The sequence below is a fragment of the Dermochelys coriacea genome, chromosome 7 (genome assembly GCF_009764565.3).
Source record: "Dermochelys coriacea isolate rDerCor1 chromosome 7, rDerCor1.pri.v4, whole genome shotgun sequence".
Classification (NCBI taxonomy): Eukaryota; Metazoa; Chordata; order Testudines; family Dermochelyidae; genus Dermochelys; species Dermochelys coriacea.
Genome location: NC_050074.1, coordinates 51,232,126 through 51,254,230, shown reverse-complemented (window position 1 = coordinate 51,254,230; position 22,105 = coordinate 51,232,126). Strand labels below are relative to the sequence as shown.

The window sequence follows — 22,105 nt, the reverse complement described above, 5'->3', positions numbered from 1 at the left end:
ACGAAAGCTTATGCTCAAATACATTTGTTAGTCTCTAAGGTGCCACAAGTACTCTTTTTTTTTTTTCCCCTAGTCAGAAGTGATTCTCTGCCTGCTCTAATGGCAGCAGCTCTCCTTTCCTCACATCTGGCTTCTCCCTATCCCTCAAACTTGTTCTGGTGCCAGTGAAGTTTTGGGTCTACGCTTCCCTGTAGTTCAGTAGAGCTGGTATCGTGACACACACAGTGGATGGAAGCCATGTTCAGAGTACACAAGGTTGTGGAGAAAAGTAATGGAATGTATGGAGCCTTTTGCTTCACCTCACTTGTCTGAGTCTAGGGCAGGGGCAGAACTGATCGTATGCTAGGCCTTCACTGCCTTGCCAGGGCACAGCCCAGCTGCTCTGATTAGCTGGGGGTCGGGCATGGACTGGCAAGCACTGTGGGCCTGAGATGCCAGGTGCTCAGCAGCTTGAATTAGAGCTGAGTGGGTCCTTGTGAACAGGTGATTGATGCACAAACATCCCCATTTTCTCAAAATGTGACCAAGCATTTGAAATCTCAGCTACTTTAATGTGATTGGTCACAGTCTTGTTTTTGATAGAATGAGCAAGGTTTGTGCTGTGAGCACACAGGGAAAGCAAATATACAATTCCCTGTGGAGAGTGAACCACCGACTTTCTGCAAGCAGCTGAGTTAGTGACAACAGCCAAATAGCCGCTGCGTGAACAGAGCCCCACTGGGCTGTGTTCAAATCAGTGCTTCACTGAACTGGTTAAAATCTCATGCAAATCCTGGCTGGGATTCCTGTCTCCATCTAGTTGGCCCCTCAGGCCAGGGCTAAGGCCCAGCATGGCATGGGGGTGAATTGGCATCACTGCTGCCCATGCTCTGCTCTGGAGATAAAGGGCTAAGGGCTCAAGTCTCCATGGACTTGCACAGATGGATGAGTGGGAGTCACACCCATGGCCCTAAGGGCAGTGGGGGGTCTGATGTGTACCCAGCACCTCTCGCTGGTAGCAGACTGGGATTCCCTGCAGTAACTCAAGTGCTTGTATTCTCTGTCTGCTTCACTCTGATCTAGAGAGTGCACAAATGGGAGAGGCTCTCATCTAAACAGACAGACAGTTACACACCTGCCTTGCAGCGCCAGGTACAACTGAGGGCAAGCCAGCAGCTCTTAGTAAAAGCCCCCACGTCCCAGAGCTAGCGGCAGAATACCCTCGGAGAGCTGCCCCCAAGCCCTGCTGGGCCTGAAATTCCACCACAGCAGTTGCTCTGCAGCTCTCTGCCCCAGAAGCCTGCTGGGTGGGTGACGCCTTACGATTGCAGCCAGCAGCGGAGGAAGAGTGCGTGAGCCCACTGTGGTGTAGTAAAGTACACGGGTTTATTTAGTTGATAGGATTCTTTACAGAATACAGAAAACATCTTTAAAATAATCATACAAGGAATAAAAACACAGCAGTAGTTGTTGAACACTTTTTAATACAAGTCTCTTTCACCATTACAGTGTCTAGTGGCATAAACAAACAGCACTGGTGCTAAGGGGAAGGCGGCCGCTGAGAATGCCATTATTATTATTCTGTTCACTGCCCCTTCGCCTCCAGTTTCTATGGTGACAGGTAGGCCCAGGCCTGACATATGTGCGCCTGCGCATGGCCAGTATGGAGAGGCTGCAGTTGCTAGGGACAACAGCACTGTTTGGGAGCCTGTTCCAACTTGCACGTGTGGGGATAACTTCAGGCCTGCTGGAGAGGCATCCAAAATGCACCGCTGCCAGCTCAGCCCTCCCAATCTACTCCCAGCTGCAACGGGCTTCCAGACACAGCTCTAGGCGCAGCACAAAGCCAGCAGAGCATCTGGGTGACGACACTCCCACTCCCCCTATTGCCAGAGAGGAAAAGATGGGCCAGTACTCTCCTAGGAAGCCTGCTCAGCTCCAGCACTCCTGCAAGGGGGAGTGGGGGAGGAGTCACAGTTGGTGTGGCGTAAAGCCAGCACCACTAAAACCCTGCCTGGGGTGCACTTTGCAGCCACCCCGACCTCACTCCTCCCACCCCCCTGCAGGTGCAGAAGCAGAGACTGCTGAGCTAAGGCCCTAACAAGATTAGACTAGTGTTTGCTTTTGACAGGCAAACTCCCTTGAAGTCGAGAAAAGGGATGATGGGAAATGCCAGCCTAGCAATTAAGAGGTGAAGGTCATTTTCTCCAGTCACCTACTGGTGTGTAACTTGGCCACGTCCGCACACAAACATACTTTGCAAAACAGTCAATATGGCTTAAAGTGTCTGTTTGGTGTGCAAAGTCAGCCAGAACCTGCCCAGCCAGCCCCGGCCAGGGCAGGGCCACATTATTGCAAGGGGTTTTTCCTCCCTTTAAATGTACCAAAAATAGTTCTCAAACGGTCAAGAAAAATCCATGCTTAAAATGATTTAGTTCAAAGGAAAAAAGCACAGGAGCAGCCTACAGGGCAACCCCAACCTTGCAGGACAGATGATGGAAGTTCATTTTAAAAAGGCAAGAAACCTAGACATGGCTCTAATATTTAACAATGACTAAGAGACAGAACTCAAAATGAGCAAAGCAGTCAGTCCCATGGAATTGATACTATGAAGCTAAGCTCGTACAAACTGCAGTCAGCATTACCATTTTTAATTATTTTTTAATAAAACAATTTGAGGCTTTATCAAAAATTTAGTAAAAAATTAGTTTTGAGAGTTTTACTCTGAGCCATTTCTGGCACTTCGGAGATCCCAACCGCCAGCGTAATGTGCGCGTGAGCGTGGTGCAGAACAAGTGGGTTGGGACAGCAAGAGGGGATGGATGAGAAGCTGTGCCAATACTATGCTCAAGGAGAAGTGAGGAGATAGCAACGCACTACATAAAAATATTGCATCTTTGCCAAAACACCTCAAAGTGTGTCAAACCCCAGCACTCACTACTTACATGGAGAAGTGGGGCAGTATAAAACCTTCTCCCATTCCTGGCAGAGCCCCCCATTGCTGGCCTGTCCACATCACAACCATGCAGCCCACCGTGGAGATGCTGCCTCTCTGAGCGTGACTGAGCCCCACTCTCTGTTACCCAATGGATGTTTTCCAGGCTGTTCTGAGGCACCAAGTTCTGTTCTCCAGCAGCATGGGGACGGGCAGGGTGATCTTGGCAGGCCAGCAACAGCCTATGTGGGGGCAGGGAGTTTCCTGGACGCTTGGCAAAGGGTGCCCACACCCAGGCTAATGACAATTTTACAATACGTGAAAAAATAGGATTCCTCTGCTAAAAACACTGGCTGGGTCCATCCTCTAACTGGGTTTGAAACACCTCTAGAGCTGATTTTTAGCAAAGTACTTCCCCTCCCCCATCCCCAAAACTACACAGACAACTTTAGGTAAACAGCAGAATAAATGTAAAAACTCAGCCTTGACTTCAGAAAGTCCTTAAATGTCATTATTTGTAGGCTATCTTTCATGTTATGTCCTGTTGCTAGACACACGTGAATAGAAAAAAAAAACAACAAAAAAACAGTACAGTTAGTGTTAAAGGCAAAAACAGCAGAGCCTCAGAGTGCCACCCCCTGTGCTGCCTGCACATCCAGCCATCCCTCTCCCTTTTCACCAGTCTGTGGATGCATTGAGAAGCCTGCCGTCAGAAATACATTTGAGCCAAGAAGAATTTTCTATGAATAAAATAAAATAAAAGCTGTTAGGCAAAAATAAAATCAGTGTCCCGAAGTCTCCCCAGCACTCTGGTGAGCGAACATTTCCGGAGAGGGGCTGGCTGCGGTTTGGGATTCTGAGTGGTGTTTCTGGTTGGCAATGGATTTGCAGGCCATCAGTCCCTACAGACAACCCTGGCACGGGACTAGAGGCCCCTACTCCGCAAAGAATCTTTTGTTCATTAAGGGGGAACATATGGAGGTGGAGACCTGTAGGGGGTCATGTTCTTCGGGCGGGAGCCTTTACCCTCCATGGGTGCTGTGAAAGGTGGGGGAGGCTGGTATGGAGGTGCATTGGGGTCTTCATCCCGCAATGGAGTATATTCCCCGATGGTGTCCTGGTTCAAGGGGGTAGTCTCTGGCATGTTCTGGTTTGGGTACTCTGGGGGGGGAAGAGGGGCTTTCTCCTCCTGAAGAATCAGGGGCATGCTGGAGGAAGGGGGAGGTTTGGAGTCATCCAGCTCATCTGCGAATATGATCGGCACTCCCTTCTTGATGAAGGTGGCCTGATCTTCAATGGTGAGTTTGCCTTTTCTCTTCTTGCGATAACAGATCATTGCAATGATGCCAGCGATCAGCAGGATAGCAGCGACCACCACAGCAGGGATCACAGTGTGCAGGTACACGTCATCCTCACTGCTCTTCTCGGGGTCTTTACCTGCCAGCAACGTCGGGGTAGCTTCAGAGATAATCCTGCTATCTCTAGCCACTGGAATAAATTGAATGTGCCTGCAGCTGCCAGAGCCAACCACTGAAATGTTTATGGGCCTGAACTCTGGCTCTAAGGCATTGGAGAAGGCTGGGCTAGGACCACCATAGTCATCAGAGATTCTTTTGCTTAAGGCTCTGATCTGTTCTTTCGGGCACGGGTCCAGAGGCAGAGTGTTGTTTGTCCACTCCACTACAACGGAGCCCTTGGTGATGTTCTGTAAGGTAATGGTGCTGCTGTTCCGGTCACCAAATGCAAAAGCCAGCTTCTTTATCAACTGAATCTTCTTATTGATGTCAGTGGCCACTGCATTGTGGTCTCCATGGAATTTGGCTTTGAATTTAACTGGAGACTTGTCCCCATGTGGCCGTTTGTGAACATGTATTTCAAAAGCATCCACTGCAGAGAGGCCACCTTTGTCCGTGGCATACATGAAATACTCATGCTTACCTATGTGGCTGTGATCAGGCATTCCATACATTAGTTGACTAGTGCTATTGAACTGGACCCAGGAGTTTTCTTCCACCATTTTCTGCTCTTTCAGCTTTAGAGTCAATTGCAGTTTATCTGTAGTGGTGTCTTCTTTATCATAGAACGTATCGGAAGGTATTTTAACTTCAAAGTAAGTGCCTTCCCATGCATCCACCCTGTCAATGTGGTTTGTCAGCCTTGGCGGCTCATTTGGCTCCCACACACGGGAAGGTCCACTAATGGTAGTGCGTATGCGGGTTGGAGGAGAGGGGGTTTGCAACTTAGTGATTGGTGATCTGGTCGTGCCAGGGGGCTTGGTAGGTCGAGGCGTTTTGGGTCTTCTGGTAGGCCTTCGAGTTGTAACTGTAGAGGAATCTGTTGTTGATGGTGTGCCTAGTTTCAGAATGGTGACTCTTGGTTTCTTAGTAGTGGTTGTGGGTGGTGTAACCACAGCAGTAGGCTCTACATATCCAGTCATCGTTGGGCGAATCTGCCCAGGGATAGTACTGGTGGCTTCTACTACTCTGGTTGGCTGAATTGGTCCTAGAGTTGGTGTCTGAACAATGGCTCCTCTTGTTCTAATAGTAACTGTAGGTTTCCTAGGTAACGGTATAGGTTCTCTTACTGGAGGAGCCGTTGTTTCTGTGGGTGGAGCAATGGCTGGGGATGTGGGGGTGGGAACAACTCTGGTTGGTGGTTCTTGGATAGCAGTTGTAGGTGGCCCGATGGCAGTGACAGGTGTAGGGGTGGCATTGATCTGCCGCCTTATCCTCTTAGGAAGATGAGGTTTCTTGTTAGCAATGTGCCAGCCAACAACAGGGTAGCCAAGATGGGCAGACATGGCACCTTCTTTAGCAGGAGCTTCAACATTGTTGATGTTGGGAACACTATTTTGACTCAAAGAACATCCCAATTTCCATGAGAGTAAGGCCCCATTTTCCACCACCTTCTTCGCATTTCCAGGCCCAGCCATGAAGGCTGACATGTCAAAGAGTCTATTATTTACAACAGGAACCAACTTCATGTTATGAAGTTCCACCTCTGAAAAACGTTTCATTCGGTTTAAAAGTTCAACCCTTTGCTTTGGTGTCATTTTTGTTAAGTCAGCATCCAAAATTACAGTCAGGATTGTGACTGGTTCCTCTGTGCCACACATGAATGGTGCTGCCTCATTCTGGTCTTGGGAAGTCACTCGTACTGACTGAGGTTCACTGTGGTCTTCAGGGTGAACCTCAATGGAAAAGACATTGATGGTTTGGGGCACATAACTTCCATTGGGCTCCAGCTGCCCTGCATTCACTGAGATGTAATGCACACCCTTGTCAGTATCCAGGGGCAGACCTTCCAAGGTGCTACTCTTCGGTTCCCAATGCAACCAAGAAGGCAAGGAGTCTTTCCCCGCTTCAGATATCTATAGAAGAGAAGGAGAGGTATGGTAAGGTACTGCTGACTTTTAGAAAATAGTAAAGAGACCAATTTGATCACAATCAATGTTTATGTTACAGGCTTTCAACAACTGATCTTGTAAGCACAACAGGCGTAAAAGGTAAATTTCTAGCCAGAATACCAAGATTGATTTTTATTGCATGCATCTGCCCCCAAAACACTGAAGTGGCCTGAACAGAGAAGCAAACCCAGTAGGTTTTTAAAAATACTTCGTCAAAGGACTCGTCTCCATGATGTAAGCTCCCAAGTACCAGTAGGCACCACTATATGGGATAAGTATGTTATTTTCTGCTAAGGCTCAAGTGCAATTCCAGGGTTTGGTTACACAGCAAGACACCCAGAGCTGGCCCATGACAGTCAACTCAGGCTCGCGGGGCTTGGGCTGTTCCATTACTGTGTAGACTTCTGGGCTCAGGCTGGAGTCTGATCTCTGGGACCCTTCCACCTTGAAGGCACCGGAGACTGGAAGTCTACACAGCAACGAGACAGTCCTGCAGCCCAAGACCAACGAGCCCGAGTTGGCTGGCATGGGCCAGCCAAAAGTGTCTAGTTGATGTGTAGAACTATGAAGCTGAAATGTTTTATTATTCCAGCACTATCTGAGCTACAAATACCTAGTAGAACCACAAATTCAGATGCCAGAGTCCAAGTGGCTCTGAATTAAGCTATTAAAGAAAGATCTTCCTCACAACAGTACTGATTAAGCTAGTAAGTTTTCTGACTTTGTCACAGTTCATCTTCTTTCTGAAGTCTTCTACAAACCTAAGATGCCCAGAAGGAAAATAAGGCATATCCACTTAGCTCATGTCCTCATCTGAGGCTCACAAGGATCTCCTGTCACTGGGGCGACTAACATGCCAGTTGCCCTTTTCATGTTTAGCTCTTGATAACAACAGAAATGAATCATTAACACCATACTGCTATTTCCAATGAAAGGGTTCTGCCCTTGGCTTTCCATCCTCCTGAGAGGACCAGAGGCCTGACTCTCCACTGCCTCCCCATACTCCTTGTGTGGCCATTTACACCAGGACAAAGTGAGGGCCACCAGATCAGCATGGCAGCACTTACCTGTGAAGCGCAGAGGCACACAGCAGTGGAGAATGAAACCAGGTGGCATGACTGATCGCTGTTAACCTGTACTTGACAATCACTAGTTTGTACAAAAGGTTCAAGCCATTTGATAGGAGTCAGTCCTCCTATTCAAAACGAGCCTACTATTCAGGAGTTTGACTTCCCTAGAACAGAAACAAAAGTGTGCTCTGGCCTGGCCCCCTGTACCCGAGAATTCGGAACATTTCATTTGCTGCTTTCCTGTAAGTTAATATTGGACGCTATTTTGTTATTTGTTGAGTGACTTGGGGCCATGGTTAGTGGATCACTAACCTGAGTCTTTCCTTGAAATCCTGTTGTCTAATTTAGGAGTGAAAAGTTAATGTAAGTGAAGATGAACTGCCATGTGCTGAGAAGGAAGATCAAGTTAAAGGTAAGTGCACCTAATCACACCAGCTCTTTCCAATGTACTTTTGATGCGATTCCTACCAGTCTTCCACTCTCATCTTCCCAGCACACACCTGCCCTGCAGCTCTCAGATAACCCTGACCATACACATCTCCATGTGGGGCACAAGAGGGGAGAGACATAAATAAAGCTATTTCCCCCAAGATCTCCTAGCCATTTTGTTCATTTAGTGAGAAGTTCTTAGTTTGTTCTGAAATGTTAGCCAGCAGACAGCATGCCTCACTTTGCCAATCATTCTATGTTACAAGGACTTTGCTTTCACTGCAAGCTGTTTGTCATCAGCACAGCTGACAGTCTGGAGAGATGCCAAGGTGCTTCCACCTCCCCCCACATATAAGGAAAAACCACATGTGCAAAGCCACAGTATCTACTTCTGTACCCATTCCTGCCTGCTCCGAAGCCCAGGTACTCGGCTCCCACTTACAGGACACCAACTGCACCTGCTAGGCGGCAGTTGTGTGCTTCCAGCACCCACTCAAGTTGTGGCAGCTCATGTTCTGTGTGTGTTATGGCCACTTCCCTCCATTCACAATGAAGAGCAGGCCTGACATACTGTGACGCACTGTTTGCAAGGCTACTGCTACTCCCATTTCCCTCTGACTATGCAGCAAGCCCTGAGGTTCTGCAGCGAAGTGGCAGTTTGTACTGACTCAAACAAGGAAGTGGATACTTTGGCACCATTTCCCTCTCATTATTTATTTTGATATTAAGTGGATTAAATCCCATAGTTACACTGCAAGCTCTCTGTGTAGCTGAGCACACCATCCCTTCCTATGCTGGTACATGGCCTCACATGCATGCTGGCTTTACACTGGCTGTGTGGAGGAGTCTTTCACCTCTGGAAGGACAAGAATTGTAGCTTTGAAGACACCAACGCAGATGTTGAAACATGACCCTGCAGCGAGTGGTGGATTCTGTTGTTGAAGAACTGAGAACCACAGCTACAATTCATAGCAGATCCCCTCCCCAAGCAGCACTTTAACATCTAGTTTCAGAGTAGCAGCCGTGTTAGTCTGTATCCGCAAAAAGAAAAGGAGTACTTGTGGCACCTTAGAGACTAACAAATTTATTAGAGCATAAGCCCAAGAAAGCTTATGCTCTAACAAATTTGTTAGTCTCTAAGGTGCCACAAGTACTCCTGTTCTTTTAACACCTAAGAAAGCCTACACAGAGCTCAATGAGAGCTAGGAGGCAGCAGAGTGATGCAAGAATTAAGTTGCAACTCCCACTACTCCAGCCTGCAGTTTCTAATGCTACAAGCAGCTTCCTCTCGCCACTGCGAGGTGTCCCTGTGCACAGGGAGATACTCGGGTTCCCTCGAGCCTGCTGGGTTTGCTGCAGCCTAACGCAGTGATGTGTTTAAGCTCTCTCCAAGAAGGCCATTTTCATATCTCTGCAATTCTGTATAGCTCACACATATTTCATAATCTGTCAGAACACATAGCTGGACAAGGCAGCCTTGCAGACTGTAGGAATGCACATGAGGTTTGAGAGCAGTTGCAAAGAGAGGGTTGGAATGCTGGAGCTGGCTACCGAGCACGAGGTCTCTTGCTTTAGGATAGCTGAATGAAAAAGCACCAAGATCAGTCATTACTCACTGACTATATTAGCAAAAAGAAAAGGAGTACTTGTGGCATCTTAGAGACTAACAAATGTATTTGAGCATAAACTTTCGTGAGCTGTAGCTTATGCTCAAATACATTTGTTAGTCTCTAAATTGCCACAAGTATTCCTTTTCTTTTTGCGAATACAGACTAACACGGCTACTGCTCTGAAACCTGACGATATTATTAGGTGTTGTAAGCAGGGCTTCTGCCTTCTCCAACCTTCTCAGCTCCTCCCCCTCTCATCTGCAGTGGGATTTAGGGTCAAGACAGACAGGGATGGCCTAGACAGCAAACCAGAAGGAAAGCTTCATGGCTAAAGCACTGGACTGGAACTCAGGAGATGTGTTCAATTCAGGGCTTGACCAGACTCATTGTGTGACTTTTGACCTCTCTGGGCCTCAGCTCCCCATCTGTGTGGTAAGGAGAATACCTAGTATCTTACCAGGCCGGTGGGTGACAATTCCCTTCATGTGTGACAAGAGCAGACATGACATGCACCACCGAAAAGCCCTAGAGACTGCAGCAAGCAGAGGAAAGACTATCAATGATTAGCAGCTTGACTAACAGAAATCCTTTTCCATTTACAATTCAAACCAATGGGTCTGACTCTTGCTACCTCTGACTTTTCACAGCTCTTTACTCCGCTGTTCAACTAACAGTGAAATTATGCACATTGCTTTGTACCCTATTGTGAGCAGAGAAAGCGCAGTAACCCAGTGGCAGTGCTGGGCCTGCGCTAACAGGCCTCATCTCCTGCTGACCTAAGCTTTCTACCTAGTTTTAGAATTTGGATACATATTCTGGCAGCTAGCTGCAAAGTGCTGTCCCCTGAGAGCAGATCTGACACATGAAGTCAAGTCTTTAAATACAAAGCTAAGTCTCAACATAACATTTTATTTGCATGTATTATGTTTTCCATAGAATTTACCTAGCCAAGATGGGCAGGGATATCCAAGAGAGTCCAGTGGAGGTCAACAAAAATGATTAGGGGGCTGTGGCACATGACTTATGAGGAGAGGCTGAGGGAACTGGGCTTTTTTAGCCTGCAGCAGGGAAGAGTGAGGGGGGGATTTGATAGCACCCTTCAACTACCTGTAGGGGGTTCCAAAGAGGATGGATCTAGACTGTTCTCAGTGGTACCAGATGACAGAACAAGGAGCAATATTGTCAAGTTGCAGTGGGGGAGGTCTAGGTTGGATATTAGAAAAAAAACCTATTTCACTAGGAGGTAGTGAAGCTCTGGAATGGGTTACCCAGGGAGGTAGTGGAATTTACATCCTTAGAGTTTTTAAGGCCCGGCTTGACAAAGCCCTGGCTGGGATGATTTAGTTGGGGTTGGTCCTGCTTTGAGCAGGGGGTTGAACTAGATGATGTCCTGAGGTCCCTTCAAACCCTCATCTTCTATGATGCAATCCCATGCTCTGGGTGGTCCTAAGTCTCTCTTTACCAGAAGCTAGGAATGGGTGTCAGGGGCTGGATCACTTGAGGACTACCTGTTTCGGTTATTCCCTCTGAAGAACCTGGCACCGGCCACTGTCGGAAGACAGGATACTGGGCTAGATGGACCATTGGTTTGACCCAGCATGTCTGTGCTTATAACAGTGTTAAAAATATTAGAGCTGAAAAGTCAAGTGCTCCCAAGTTAGGAAGTGCCAGAATTAGGGATGCCTGTACAACCTTAATTCTGCCCTCGCATTTATTCAATTTGGATATAGCCTTTACTTACACAATCACTTTTTTCCACAGGACCCATGCCTCAAGCAGTGCATAATATGGATGATGTTCAGAGAATGAGGCAACTACTTAATATTTCATTTTATCCTCATTGTGCGTTCCAATATCTTATACACTGCACACCACCCGAAACCTGCACTGAATGTAGAACTGATTTCTCTGTGGCACTCATCACTGTGGTACAAATATCTCACAAACAATGAATCTGTTGTCACAATTCTGTTATTTCCATTTTACAGCAAGATTAAGGTTAACATTTGCAAAAGTATTCACTGATTTTGGGTGTGTAACTTGAGACCCCCCAGGGCCCGATTCTTCCGATGGCCTGAGCACCTACACCTTATACTGGCTTCCTGAATCACTACCCAGCTCTGCCTCGTTCACCATCAATGCTGTGCACTGAATGTAGAAAAAACAGGATGCAATCCTATAATTAAAGACTGGAGCATAGTGCAAATGCACAAGGGGGCCATTTCAGGTTGCAAGAGCAACCCAAATTCTGGCATTTCCTAACTTTTAAGAGCTTGACTGTGCAGCCTTAATGTTCTTTTAATACCATTTCTTTTTGGATGCAGATCTTAATTTTACCCACATTTTGAGTGGATCTCAGCTCCAAGAAAATAGCAGCTGCTGCTATGGAGTTTGAGTTTTCATGATTGCCTCCCACAATACACAACCCAACTCTTCACCCAGTGGCAGCAGAGAGCAGCATCAGAGATCCAAGTCATATGGATGTTCACCTCCTTCCCAGTGACCTACTGTCTGAGTGTCTGCAGAGAGGTGCTACTCACCTTAATTGTCTTTCCCCTGATCAGTTCTCTTCCCTTCCCTCACAGGTATTTGAGACATTCCCCTTTTTCCTTAGGGGCTGCTGCTCCTGCCACACCTCTTACATGCAGCCATGTGGCTCCCTTTGGTTGGTCACAGCCTGATTCTGTCCTGCGATGTCACCATATTAGCTACTGAGGGCAACACAGGTTTATGTGGCTGAGTCTACTAGAGTAAAATTAGGATCTGCAATTTCCCCCGGGAATAGCAATGATGGAAACTGTAGTGTAGACTGAGCACAGGAGTTAAACCACAGCCACTGAGCCTGTTCCTTCTCTATTCCACAGCTTGCACCACTGCTACCACTTGTGGGGAACAGTGGGCTCCCATTTTTGTGAGAGCAGACATGGCAGGAAAGCATAGCATGAGACATTTGCTCACAAAGGCAGCAGCTGCACTGGGCAGATATTAAAATAGTTAGAATGCTGTGTGGCACATAACTCAGGTGTCAATGAATTGGAGCAGGAAATCCAGAGACACAGATTCTGAGACAAGGAACCAAGCCAAAGTAGTGGCCTGCACCAGGCTGCTGATGGATCCTCCCAAGTCACTTAGAGGAGAGGAAAGTGATCAGGAACAGTCAGCATGGATTCACCAAGGGCAAGTCATGCCTGACTAATCAAATTGCCTTCTATGATGAGATAACTGGCTCTGTGGATGAGGGGAAAGCAATGGACGTTTTGTCTAGTCTAGTTGGCAGCCGGTATCAAGTGGAGTGCTCCAAGGTTCGGTCCTCGGGCCAGTATTGTTCAATATCTTCATTAATGATCTAGGATGGCGTAGATTGCACCCTCAACAAGTTTGCAGATGACACTAAACTGGGAGGAGAGGTAGATACGCTGGAGGGTAGGGATAGGAAACAGAGGGACCTAGACAAATTAGAGGATTGAGCCAAAAGAAATCTGATGAGGTTCAACAAGGACAAGTGCAGAGTCCTGCACTTAGGACGGAAGAATCCCATGCACCGCTACAGATTAGGGACCGAATGACTAGGTAGCAGTTCTGCAGAAAAGGACCTAGGGGTTACAGTGGACAAGAAGCTGGATATGAGTCAACAGTGTGCCCTTGTTGCCAAGAAGGCCAATGGCATTTTGGGATGTATAAGTAGGGGCATTGCCAGCAGATTAAGGAACATGATTCGACATTGGTGAGGCCTCATCTGAAATACTGTGTCCAGTTTTGGGCCCCACACTACAAGAAGGATGTGGAAAAATTGGAACGAGTCCAGCGGAGGGCAACAAAAATGATTAGGGGACTGGAACACATGACTTATGAGGAGAGACTGAGGGAACTGGGATTGTTTAGTCTGCAGAAGAGAAGAATGAGGGGGGATTTGATAGCTGCTTTCAACTACCTGAAAGAGGGTTCCAAAGAGGATGGGTCTAGACTGTTCTCAGTGGTAGCAGAAGACAGAACAAGGAGTAATGGTCTCAAGTTGCAGTGGGGGAGGTTTAGGTTGGATATTAGGAAAAACTTTTTCACTAAGAGGGTGGTGAAGCACTGGAATGCGTTACCTAGGGAGGTGGTGGAATCTCCTTCCTTAGAGGTTTTTAAGGTCAGGCTTGACAAAGTCCTGGCTGGAATGATTTAGTTGGGGATTTGTCCTGCTTTGAGCAGGGGGTTGGACTAGATGACCTCCTGAGGTCCCTTCCAACCCTGATATTCTGTGATATTCAATGATTCTAAGTCACGGTGGGGAGTGAGCAGTCTGTGTTAGCTGCCTGGAATTCAGCTCTGAGATGTGTAGACATAGGAGATCATGCCCTAATCCATCCTCTGTATAGCTGCCCATCTGCCTTGGGGAAAGAGGCATTTTTATGGCAAATTTTCCCACCGTTCATGTGCACTGCAGCAAGGCAGAGAAAAACACCCAGCCTGAAGGGGAGTGCTGCTCTTTACCTGAGCTCAGCATGGCAAGTGCAGCCTTCAAGAGCACAGGCCCAAGATATTGCTCTAGTCCCCAGGTAAAGCATCTGTGCAGCACATTGCCAGGTTACCATCAGATACCAGGTACAGGCAGCATGGTCAATGAAGCTAGTGATAGGTCAGCTGTAGCGGAATGTCTCCTGTCCCCCACCCTAAGTCACGTTATCAGCCTGCCAGAAAGCAGAGTCGCACAGGGAAAAGGGAGTGAGGCCACAGGTTAAGGGGGAGGAGTGGCTGAGGTTACTGTCCCCTACCTCACATCTAGGATGTGAGGGAAGCCACCTTACCCATGCATGCATTTCACAAAAGCAACGGGAATTTTGCATGGTCTCCACAAGGTTCAGAAGCCAGGAAGAGAAAAGATAATGAGATTTAGTTTAAACTGAATGCAAAAGCCTGAGTCAGATTGTACCACCCTTATTCATGACAAAATTAATCACTGATTTCCAAGGGGCTACATATGGAGTGGGGGAGGGCAGAAATTGGAATTAAGTTAAGGCAAAGTTTTTAGTAAATTTAAGCATGTAAATGGCAGCCTAAAGAATCTGGTTCTTCTGGCAGCATTGCTTCAAACTATTTAAATTCCAACATACAAACTTGAGGATAAGAGAGTTTTACAGTTCATGGTTAACACATGTTGGGAAATGTAAATTAAGGCTGCACATGCAACTTTAACTCCGGTCCTTGTGTGCACATGACAATACACTCTAATTACATGATCACATGCTATTACTCCAACACACAATCTTTCCCATAACTCTACTTTTTTTGCGACTGTGGACCACTCTGGCCATGCCAGAATGTCCAGGAAAATTATTTCTATACAAGCTGCAAAGCAAATGTTGCCTCTTTCACTGCACAGTTCACGAGATGAACCTTACATGGCTGGATGTTGTATTGTGTTTGATAAATGGTCAGTACTCAGGTGTACCAGTAATGCATACATGTCTGGGGCAGAGTTTAAATGTGGGATTTACCAGAGTTATAGCCTTAGAATCATAGAATATTAGGGTTGGAAGAGACCTCAGGAGGTCATCTAGTTCAATCCCCTGCTCAAAGCAGGACCAACACCAACTAAATCATCCCAGCCAGGGCTTTGTCAAGTTGGGCCGTAAAAACCTCTAAGGATGGAGATTCCACCACCTCCCTAGGTAACCCATTCCAGTGCTTCACCACCCTCCTAGTGAAATAGGGTTTCCTAATATCCAACCTAGACCTCCCCTACTGCAACTTGAGACCATTTCTTGTTCAGCCTTCCTGAGCTGAACATTAACACTGTTTTTCCCATGTAATTTCCTGGGGCGGAGGGGAATTGATTTGAAAAAGCATTTCCACACTCTGGAATAATTTCATCTCACAAGATCCATTCTGCCCAGAGGCACTGTGAGGGACGCAGTGGAATCCTACGTGTCACAGTGACAGAGCTGGCATTAGGGGGCATGCTATCCTAGGGCCTAGGGTTGTGAGCTTCATGGTTTCCTACTTCAGGAAGTGGTGACTAGGTGGACAGGAGGAGACAGCAGAAATGGTGGCCAGAGCATTAACTCTATGAGAGGCAGAGCCTGAAAGCTCTCACTGTTCCTGAAGGACATTTCTTCAAGAAAGGTGCTCAGCACACAAAACCAAGGGTGCTGTAGACAACTGCCATTTAAGGATCTGGAGACCTACCCGTGGAGTCTGAGTCAGTAAAATTGTACTGCAAGGTACTTGGGCCATAAGAAGTCAGAGGCCTGTGGTAATTCCTATTCTGTTAAAGAAGAGATCCTCAAAGTGGAACTGAGGAACTCAAAGCAAAGTTCCCTGGATTCATAGAAGCCTCTGTTGGTGGCCCAGAACCTGATGAACTGGCAAGACCCGGGCACACCCAGTTCCAGGCATCTTTCTATACAGACTTTGCACATGCCTAAACTCTGTGTGCTTTTGGACCTCAGTGTTAGCACACTTTGGACTCTCCCCATCCTCCTTTCTCTATGAAAAGTTAGACGTGGAGAATTACTGGAACACAGAGCTAAATCTTAGATGAGAAGTCACTGAGCCTTGACTTCAGAGCAGACTCCGGTCGCTAAACTAAAGGAAGGAATATATGTAAATATAAACTTTGATACTAATTTATAAATCGTAACACTCAATGGGGAGTCCTTAACTTAGCCATCTTGGTCCAGTTCAGAATTCTGTTCTCTTTGAGGCACTTTGATAGCATGCCCCTAGTGCACAGAGCACAGTGTTTTCTGCACTCCCTTGTCATGTTTGTGACAGTATGAACACTGGCAGAGTAAAGAGAACCCTGGACTCTGCTGTAGGAAAGGGTTTTAAATACCATTGAAATGTATTACTTAAGCCTATACGCTGTTAATGATTTCAGATCATTTCATCAAGAGAAGCTTTCCAGTTTACTCTGTACACAATCTCAGTGCCAAATTTTCAAACTCTACCATTTCCTTCAAGGGTTCTAGTTTTGAAATACCTCCTCTGTTACGTGAGAGAAAAAAGGCTGTCTTCACTTTCCAGTTATTTTGGAGATACTTATAAATGAGCCTTTAGCAGCTAAAGATCACAGAAGCCTGGGGGCGTAGCAAAGACCCATCTAACACAGAAAAAGACAGTTACAGACCTTTCGTAACTGTTGTTCAAAATGTGTTGCTCATGTCCATTCCACATTAGGTATGTGCGCGCTGCGTGCACCATTGCTGGAGATTTTTCCTTCAGTGGTATCTGTCGGGCTGGCTCTAGTGACCTCTGGAACTGCGCACATATGTGCTGGTATAAGGGGTTCCACCAGCCCCGCACCCTCTCAGTTCCTTCTTGCCATCAACTCCAGTAGCAGGGATGGAGCGTTGGTCATGGAATGGACGTGAGCCACACATCTCAAAGAACAACAGTTATGTAATATCAGTAACCGTTTTTTGGTTGAGTACTTGCTCATATCTATTCCATACTATGTGACTCATAAGTAGTACCTAAGGCGGTGGGGTTGGAGTTCATGGACATGTGTACTCCAACACTGCTCTCCCGAACCCAGCATCACTTCGAGCCTGTTGGTGATGGCGTAGTACAGGGGTGGGCAAACTAAGGCCTGGGGGCTGCATCCGGCCCTTCAGATATTTTAATCAGCCCTTGAGCTCCCCCAGGGAGCAGGGTCTGGGGTTGCCCTGCTCTGACACTCCAGCTGGGGAGTGGAGTCGTGGGCTTGCTCTGCTCCTTGCATACTGTGGCTCTGTGCGGCTCCCTCTGGCTCCTACAGGTAGGGGCAGCGAAGGGGCTTGGCACGCTGCCCCCGCTCCAAATGCCGCCCCCGCAGCTCCCATTGGCTGGAAACCACGGCCAACGGGAGGGGTAGGGGTGGCGTCTGCAGACGGGGCAGTGTGCAGAGCTGCCTAATTGCACCTCCATGTAGGAGCCGGAGGGCAGTCATTCCACTGCTTCCGGGAGCTGCTTGAGGTAAGCGCCGCCCAGAGCCTGCACCTCTGCCCCCTCCCACACTCCAACCCCCTGCTCCAGCCTATATCCCACTCCTGCCCTCCAAACCCCTTGATCCCAGCCCGGAGCACCCTCCTACACCCCAAACCCTCATCCCCAGCCCCACCCCAGAGCCTGCAACCTGAGCCAGAGCCCTCACCCCCCCGCCCCAGCTTGGAGCCCCCTCCCCCACACTGAACTCCTCATTTCTGGACCCACCAAAGAACCCACACTCCCCAGCCGAAGCCCTTCCCCCTCCTACACCCCAACCCCCAATTTTGTGAGCATTCATGGCCCGCCCTACAATTTCCATACCCAGATGTGGCCTTGGGTCAAAAAGTTTGCCGCCCTGGCATAGTTGGATGAGAAGGTTTGCACTAATGACCAGGTTGCGGCCCTACAGATGTGTTGAATCAGAACCTGGGCCAGAAACATTGCTGAAGAGGCCTCAGCTCTCATGGAATGAGTGGTCAGGATGGCAGGTGGTGGAACATTTACCTGCTCATAACATGCCCAGCTCCATGAGATTATTCAGGATGAGATGCTCTGAGTTGAAACAGGTAGGACTTTCATCCTCTCTGCTATTGCCAGGAAAAGTTGTGTTGATTTGTAAAAGGGTTTAGTCCTCTTAATGTAGAAGGTGAGGATATGCCTAACATCCAAAGGGTGAAGCCATCGCTCTTCTTAATTCTTGTGTGGCTCCAGGAAGAAAACTGCCAGGAAAATGGCTTGGTTGCTACGGAACTGCGAGACTACCTTTGGTAGGAAGGCCAGATGGGGGTGCAGTTGAACCTTGTCCTTCAAAGAACACCATGTATGGTGCTTCTGACAAAAGGGCCCTGATTTCAGAGACCCTTCTGGCTGAGGTAATATCTATCAGGAAGGCAACCTTCCAGGAGAGAAAGAGCAGAGGGCACAATGCTAGCAGCAAAAAGGGAGAGCCCGTGATTTTCAATAGGATCAAGTTCAAACCCATAGAGGAATCAGTTAGCAAACGTGAGGGGAAAGTCTATAACCCCTCAAGAAACCAGACTGTCATTTTGTGAGATAAAACTGACCTACCTTCCACTGGCGGGAGGCAGGCCGAAACTGCTTCTGGGTGCACCTTGATTCATTCGGGGGCCAGACCTTGTTGTTTTAGGTGGAGCAAGTATTCCAGAATAAACTGGAGAGAAAGTCTGAGAAATGGCCATCCCCTCGAGGCCTATTGAGAAATGCTTCCACTTGGCAAAGTAGATAGCTCTACTGGACAGCTTCCTATTACCCAGCAAGACCTGCTGAACTTGTTCTGAACAAGCTTGCTCCTCCTGGTTCAGCCATGGAGCTTCCCTGTGGTCATGCGAGGGACCAGACATTGGGGTGGAATATACTGCCATGGTCTTGTGAGATCAGGTCCAGATGGAGTGGGAGCAGTAGTGGGGGTGCTACTGATTAGTCTAGCAACCCCAAAAAGTGGGCCGACTGTTGAGGCCTTAAGTGCTTCCTTAAAGGGGCCAGAGCAGAGAGGCCCAGGGACCTGAGGGTAGCCCTTGAGTCCTTCAGGACGTGGAAATTGTGTTTGTTTGCTCTGAAAACGAGGAGCCTTCGAAAGAGTTCCTGAATTGACTGCTGGACCTCCAAGGACTGCAGCCCAGAGCACTGCCTTATGGCCACTGCAGAAGCCATTGGCCTGGCTGCCACATTGGCTGCATCCAGGGCTGCTGGGAGAGAGGCTCTTGCAATGGTCTTTCCCTCCTCTAAGAGGGCAGAGAATGCCTGTCTTGAGTCCTGAGGCACGGAGTCTTTACATTTGGACAAGGAGTCTCATAAGTTGTAATTTTGCATCTCCCCAGCAGGGCTTGCTGGTTTGAGATGCGTAGCTGTAGCCTACCCGTTGAATAAATGTTTCTCCAAAATAGATCAAGTTTCTTTGTGTCCTTCTGCTTGGGGGTAGCAACTTGCTTGCTACCTATCTCTCTTATTAACTGCCGATACAATTAGGGACCTAGAAGGGGGGGTGAGAGTATAGGTACTTGTACCTTTTGGCTGGCACGTAGTATTTCTTCTCTTCCCTCTTTGAAGCGGGAGGGAGAGAAGACAGGGTCTGCCACAGGGCTCTGACCTCACCCATTACCAACTTGTTAATGGGCAGGGCCCCTGTAGATGGTGCAGCTGCAGCCAGAATGTCAATGAAGCTGTGGGATGATGCCTTGAGCTCCTCAACCTCTAGCCCCAGGGTAGCCGCTATCCTCTTTAGAAGGTCCTGATGGGCTTGAAAGTCATCTTGAGACAGCCTCGCCTGGGGAGGAGGAGGAGGAGGAAGTATGTCCTGGGGGGAGAGGGAGGGGAGACACTGCATTTCTACCACCTCAGTCTCAGTGCCAGGGTCGCATAGGTACTCCGGTGGGCCCAAGCAGGCCTTTTGAAGGTGCGGCCGAGGGTGCTTTTGAAGGTGCGGCTGAGGGTCCCACTTCAGATCCTGCCTCCTTTGTTTTCGGCCCAACTTCTTCAGCCTCAATTACTTCCATGTGGCTCATGTCTTGTGTATCAGTACTGGATTCGGTACCTGAGTCAGGGTCCGGTGCTTAGTGAAGCGGTGCAGGGGCCTTTCTCTCGGAAACCACTGAGTATGACCGGTGAGAAGACGGACCTGGTACCAGAGGAAACCCTCATGGGTTCCAGAATGGCCATTGTATAGAGCCTAGACCACTGTGCACCTGGCCAGTTACCGGTGGGGGGAACCCGCACTGGGATTCGGCGGGATGTAGGACAGGTACTAGTGGCAGCTCTTGGGATGCGTGTAAGGCTCCACCTTGGACTCAGACGAGGAGACCTCCCGAGGTGACCACGGGGGAGTGGTACCCGTCACTTCTGCAGATCTGTAAGGTGGGGGTCTGGGGACTGGTGCCAGACTGGGGACGACCTTGTAGAAGCAAGCAGGGTCAGCTTGTCTCTGGAAGGTCCCAGTGCCAGGAAGGAGCTCAGAGTACCAAACCTACGTTTGTGCCAACGAAGTCAGCAGTCACCAGGAGTGATAAGCAAGTCTCTGGCCACTGCCTCCGGGATTGAAGGCACCATCATTCCGCTGGCGCCGCAATGATTTCCTAGTGTTGGCAGGGTGTCCTGCATGGACTCAATGTGCTGGGTGGAGTTGACGGTGTCAACATGGGATCAGAGTGGCTGAACATGGTTTGCACTCCACTGGAATCTTACAAAAGACAAGCGGTAAGACCAGGCGAGAGATATGTGCTGCCCAGAATGCGTTTCAGAGTAGCAGCCGTGTTAGTCTGTATTCGCAAAAAGAAAAGGAGTACTTGTGGCACCTTAGAGACTAACAAATTTATTTGAGCATAAGCTTTCATGAGCTACAGCTCACTTCATCTCTGAAGGTCTGTTTATTTGGAGTTCTCCCTAGTCCACGGGTCGGCAACCTTTCAGAAGTGGTGTGCCAAGTCTTTATTTATTCACTTTAATTTAAGATTTCGCATGCCAATAATATGTTTTTGAGAAGGTCTCTCTATAAGTCTATAAACTATTGTCATATGTAAACAAGGTTTTCAAAATGTTTAAAAAGCTTCATTTAAAATTAAATTAAAATGCTGATCTTACACCGCCGGCCCGCTCAGCCCGTTGCTGGCCTGGGGTTCCGTTCATCTAGGCCGGCGGCGGGCTGAGCGGGGCCTGCAGCCGGGACCCCGGCTGGCAAGGGGCAGGCAGCCAGAACCCCAGACTGGCAGTGGGCTGAGTGGGGCCGGCGACCACTTAGCCTGCTGCCGGTCTGGAGTCCCGGCCCTGTCCACATAGAGTAAGTACCTACCTAGTTCCCTGGTTCTAGCCATTCTCTTCCTCTCTCTGCACTGAGATGAGGGTGCTAGTGTGCTGAGAACAGGGCTGGGGGTGAAGGAGAAGGCTAAGGGTTAGGGTGCAGGGTCTGGCCAGGAGCTAGAATGAGGGAGGGGGCTGAGGGTTGGGGCAGGAGGTTTGGGTGTGGAGCACTTACCTGGGCAGCTCCCATTTGGTGCGACGGGTACAGGTGGGAATGTATGTGTATATATATATATATATATATATATATATATATATATATGTGTGTGTGTGTGTGTGTGTGTGTGTGTGTGTGTGTGTGCGTGCGCGCGCGCAGGAGCTCCCGTTTGGTGCTAAGGGTGGGAGTGGGGATGTGGAGGGTGCAAGAGTCACGGCACGGGGTGTGGGGGGCTGGGTACGTGTGAAGAGGATGCAGGAGTCAGGGCAGGGGGCTGGGGTGTGTGGAGGGCTGGGGCTGTGGGCTGGGGTCACGGAGTTGTTCCCAGCCCCCTGCCCTGAGCGGCTCACGGCAGGGGGCTGGAGGGGATATGCCCTGATTCCACCCCCTTCCCCAAGGTCCCTGGAGCAGAGAGTGCACTGCGGCTCCACTTTTCCCTCTCCCCCTCCATGGCAAGGGCCATCAGCTAATTGGCCGCAGGGAGGGAGAGAAGGAGGGGCAGGAACCCTGCACGCTGGGGGGAGTGGCGGGGGGAGGGGGAAGCTTGCCTGCCTTGCAAGGAGAGAGCAGTGGGCGGAAAAGAGTGGGCTGGGCAGGATTTTTAGTGGCACACTGCTGTCAGCCCAGGTCCGGCAGACAGCAGCGTGCCATTAAAAATTGGCACGCGTGCCATAGGTTGCCAACCCCTGCCCTAGTCTTAGGTGTGTGTTCCCAGGGTGGGACTGGAGGGGACTCTCAGCTTGCGTTCCAAGAGTT

General features: G+C 48.7%; 1 protein-coding gene across 7 annotated transcripts in view; it reads right to left on the bottom strand.

Moving 5' to 3' along the window:
• Positions 1-1,346: 1,346 nt before the first annotated feature.
• The window catches only part of DAG1 (dystroglycan 1), a 104,373-nt gene continuing 83,614 nt past the window's right edge, over positions 1,347-22,105 (bottom strand). For all 7 annotated transcript variants that reach the window (XM_038410660.2, XM_038410657.2, XM_038410658.2 and 4 more), the window contains one exon: positions 1,347-6,284. In XM_038410660.2, coding sequence (XP_038266588.1) covers positions 3,876-6,284 — 2,409 coding nt within the window. In that variant the 3' untranslated portion in view covers positions 1,347-3,875. The remainder of the gene's footprint in view (positions 6,285-22,105) is intronic.